Source organism: Dromiciops gliroides, chromosome 3, assembly GCF_019393635.1.
Source record: "Dromiciops gliroides isolate mDroGli1 chromosome 3, mDroGli1.pri, whole genome shotgun sequence".
In the NCBI taxonomy this organism is placed as follows: Eukaryota; Metazoa; Chordata; class Mammalia; order Microbiotheria; family Microbiotheriidae; genus Dromiciops; species Dromiciops gliroides.
The window spans coordinates 636,746,290-636,750,312 of NC_057863.1; the positions used below are offsets into that span (position 1 = coordinate 636,746,290).

The following is a 4,023-nucleotide window of genomic DNA, read 5'->3' on the forward strand; positions in this document are numbered from 1 at the left end:
AAAAATATGCCCAAGTTCTTCAGCCCAGGGGGAGGATGTGGATAAAGTCAGCTAGGTAACACAGTAGATAGAGCACTGGCCCAGGAGTCAGGAGGACCTAAAATCTAATCTGGCCTCAAACACTTACTAGCTGTGTGACCCTGAACCAGTCACTGGACCTTGTTTGTCTCAGTTTCCTCATCTGTAATATGAACTGGAGAAGGAAATGGCAAATCACTCTAATATCTCTGCCAAGAAAACCCCAAATGGGGCCAAGGATGGTCAGACACTACTGAAAATGACTAAACAACAACGAAAGTGTGCCAGGCATTGGCATATGGGTTGGAGATAGAAAGGCAGAAGAGGCCCCTTCTCTCAAAGGGCTCACACTCTAAGGGGGTCTGGGGGGAAGCAGCTAAGTTGACTCATCCAAGGTCCTGCAGAGAAAAAGACACAGACAGACTTTTCAGTCTGGGCCCTCTGCCTGACAAACTACTCCTCTTCCTGCTGCCCTGGTTCCATTTCTGAGACTCTTAGTGCTTTCAGACAAGGCACAGGAAGCAGCACTGGCTGCCTCTTGGTTCCATCTCGTTGACATGCAAAGGGCAGTATGGAGAGGAAGCCCAGACCAAGCCCAGCAGAGGCAGGTCTTCCTCCTTCCACAACCCACCATAATCCAAAGGGAGCAGCCACCCAAGGGGGCTTTCCCAAGGGGATGGTAGTCTACAGGGGCGTCAGCATCATGACTCTAGAATTACCAGGGACCTCTGAGATCACCTAGTACAACTCTCCTATTTTATAGATGAGGACATTGAGGCCCAGACAGTTAAGTGACTGGCCCACTGTCACACAGAGATGGTAAGGGCTAGAAGAGGAATCTGAACCCAGGAGCTTCTTGCTTTCAAAGCAAATATAATCTGGAGAAGGAAATGACAAACCACTCCAGTGTCTTTGCCAAGAAAACCCTAAATGGGGGCAGCTAGGTGGCACAGTGGATAAAGCACCCGCCCTGGAGTCAGGAGGATCTGAATTCAAATTTGACCTCAGACACTTAACACTTACTAGCTGTGTGACCCTGGGCAAGTCATTTAACCCCAATTGCCTCACTGAAAAACAAAACAAAACAAAACAAAAACCCTAAAGATGTCACAGAGATTTGCATATTACTGAAGAATGACTCAGCAACCAAAGAAGGGGAGAGGACTCATAGTCACAGAATTTCAGTCAGCAAGGCCCACAGAAGACATTTGGTCCAACCCATCCTCCAAAAGAATCCCCACCACTACCCACCTATCAAGTGCACCAACTACTCCCTCCTTTTCTTTTTTTTCTGTTACTTTTTTGCGGGACAGTGGGGGTTAAGTGACTTGCCCAGGGTCACACAGCTAGTAAGTGTCAAGGGTCTGAGGCCGGATTTGAACTCAGGTCCTCCTGAATCCAGGGCTGGTGCTCTATCCACTGTGCCACCTAGCTGCCCCCACCAACTCCCTCCTTTTATGGAACTGAGGTAGATATCCCAAAGCTAATGAGCTTATTTAACCTCTGTGGGATAGTTCTTTGGCATTGTTAGATAGTTTATTATTTGTCTTTTCCTGACCTCTGGCCCAAATTACCTCTGCTGCCTATCATTCCTACTTCTGTTCTCTGTCAAGGCTAAAACCTGTCTAATTTCTGTGCCATAGGACAGACAGCCTTGCTCTTTTCTATAGTAAACCTCCCCTGGTCCTTCCACCTGCCCATATAGGGCATCATGGCCTGAGAGCTCCTTCCCATTCTAGTTGTCCTCTTGTGATCACCTTTTACCTTATCAATGTCCTTCCTGAACTATGAGGCCCAGAACTGACCACAGTCTTCCAAAGGTGCTTTGGTCCAACACTGAAGAAGGAGACCATGTGCTGTCAGAGTGGAGCTTTCCCCTGTCTCTGAGATTAACTCCCTGCTGAGTTCCAGGGTTTCTATTAGAAGCCTTGGGAAGCCCAGCCCACCAGATGAGTGGGACACTTTTCATGCATGTGTGGCTTTTGACACACAAGGACAGGGTTTTTATGCAGCCTTTTTCTTTCCTGGACATCAGTAACCAAAGTGCAAGGTAACACCCAGGTTTCTAGAAGTTATTTTAGGTTGTGGGAGGATTATAGGCCCCAGTTACCCCAAAAGTTGTCTGGAAAAGTCAAGGAACTTTTTCCTTGAAACCTCAGGAGTTTTCCCTTGAAATCAAGTAGGCCTCTCCTTGAGCTCAATGAAGGACAGACACACCCAAAAGAGATAAGGGGTACCAGGTTGAATTGAGCATTCTCCAGGACCACCACCCTGCATGCCAGTCCTGAGCACCTGGATGAGGTAATCCTGTTGGGAGTGACTACACCAGGAGAAAACCACTTGGAATTGTCCACCAACACACTGTTCGGACCCACCAGGACTGAGTTAACACCCATCACCAGATTGCTCATGACTGGTCATCACCTACTTCAGCCTACCACCAGAACACCCCCAGCCCATCACCCAATAAGGGACATTCTTACCCACACCATCTGAACCCTATAAAAGAGTGCTCCCCAAGCTAGTCGGGGAGGAAAGTGTTTTGTTTCTCCAAAACCTTCCTCCTGGCCAGTTTCTCTTGTACCCCAATAAACTTGTTCTTTTATTCCTAATTAGGACTTGTGCGAGAGTGTAATTCTTTATAGAGGAATCCAAAGGACCCACGTGGTTTCTCCCCATATCATTTGGCACCTCAACGTGACTGGGTACCAAATATTCCTCTTCTTGCCATACAGCACCCAGAGGAGGTAAGAATGCATTTGGCATAATCTCTCCCCACCTGACCCTTACCAGGGCTTGGCTTTTCCAAGCAATGGGCTCGACCCAATGTCTGAACAACTTTCAGAACAGTAGAATTCTCTGGGCAAAGGTTTAAACAGCCTTAGGTCCATGGGGCAGAGAATAAGTGTTCCAAAAAATTCTCCTCTGGGGTGCATCCTAAAAGATTGGAATAAACTAGAACTTACAAATTTGAGAAGAAGATGCATGATCCACTATTGTAACAGTCTGGCCACAGTATCCGCTAGGGTCTCGAGGAAACTGGCCCTTATATGGGACTTTGGACTATAACACCGTTTTGCAATTAGAAGAGTTCTGCAAGCATGAAAAGAGATGGACAGAGATTCCATACATATCGGCCTTTATGACTTTAAGCCAGAAGTCAAAAGGAAAGGAACAGAATAGGATATGCCAAAACCAACTGAAACCTAAGAAGGCTCAGGATAATCCTAAGAGGCCTTCTCCCTCACAGGGGGCTCAGGTATCCGATGATTTCTTAGATGATGCCCTATTATTTATTTATTTATTTATTTATTTATTTATTTATAATTTTTTTGCTGGACAATGGGAGTTAAGTGACTTGCCCAGGGTCACACAGCTAGTAAGTGTCAAGTGTCTGAGGCTGGATTTGAACTCAGGTCCTCCTGAATCCAGGGCCGGTGCTTTATCCACTGCGCCACCTAGCTGCCCCCAGATGATGCCCTATTGATGGAGAATCATCACAAGTCCAGGGAACAGGTTGACTCTTCTGACACGCCCTCCTCCCCTATTACTCCATCCCCTCAGGCCACACCTCCCTCTTCTCTTCCCGGTTTTTCCTTTACCCCCTTTTCCCCACCCCCTCCTCTTTACCCTTCCCTCCCAAACTCCTCAGCCAGCTCTTAGAAGGGACTTCAGTACCTCTCTCCATATTTTCTTCCTCCTATCCAGTATGTTCCCTATTCTCCTATTTCTCCCATGCAGCAACAGCTCCCATCTACTTTCCTAGTTCCTGCCTTCCCAAACCCCTCATCCTCTCCCCCATCCCCTCCTCTCCTCTCCCTCCAAGTGACCCTCCACAGGTGGTTATCTCCATTCCTTCAGCATCCACACCCAGTCCTACTCAGCCCTCTAGCCTGGCCAGGCCTCAGGAAATCTGCATACCAATTCCACCAGCTCCTGCATCCCATGCCCCCTCCACTCCCAGGTCCCTACCAGCCCCCACTGCTCCCATTACAGGAAGTCCCC

At 47.9% G+C, this 4,023-nt stretch overlaps 1 protein-coding gene across 1 annotated transcript in view; it reads right to left on the bottom strand.

Moving 5' to 3' along the window:
* LOC122748176 (tumor necrosis factor receptor superfamily member 14-like) overlaps window positions 1-2,429 on the bottom strand; it is a 39,469-nt gene extending 37,040 nt beyond the window's left edge. Inside the window, exon 1 of the mRNA XM_043993861.1 lies at window positions 2,256-2,429. Coding sequence (XP_043849796.1) covers window positions 2,256-2,429 — 174 coding nt within the window. The remainder of the gene's footprint in view (window positions 1-2,255) is intronic.
* Window positions 2,430-4,023: the final 1,594 nt, after the last annotated feature.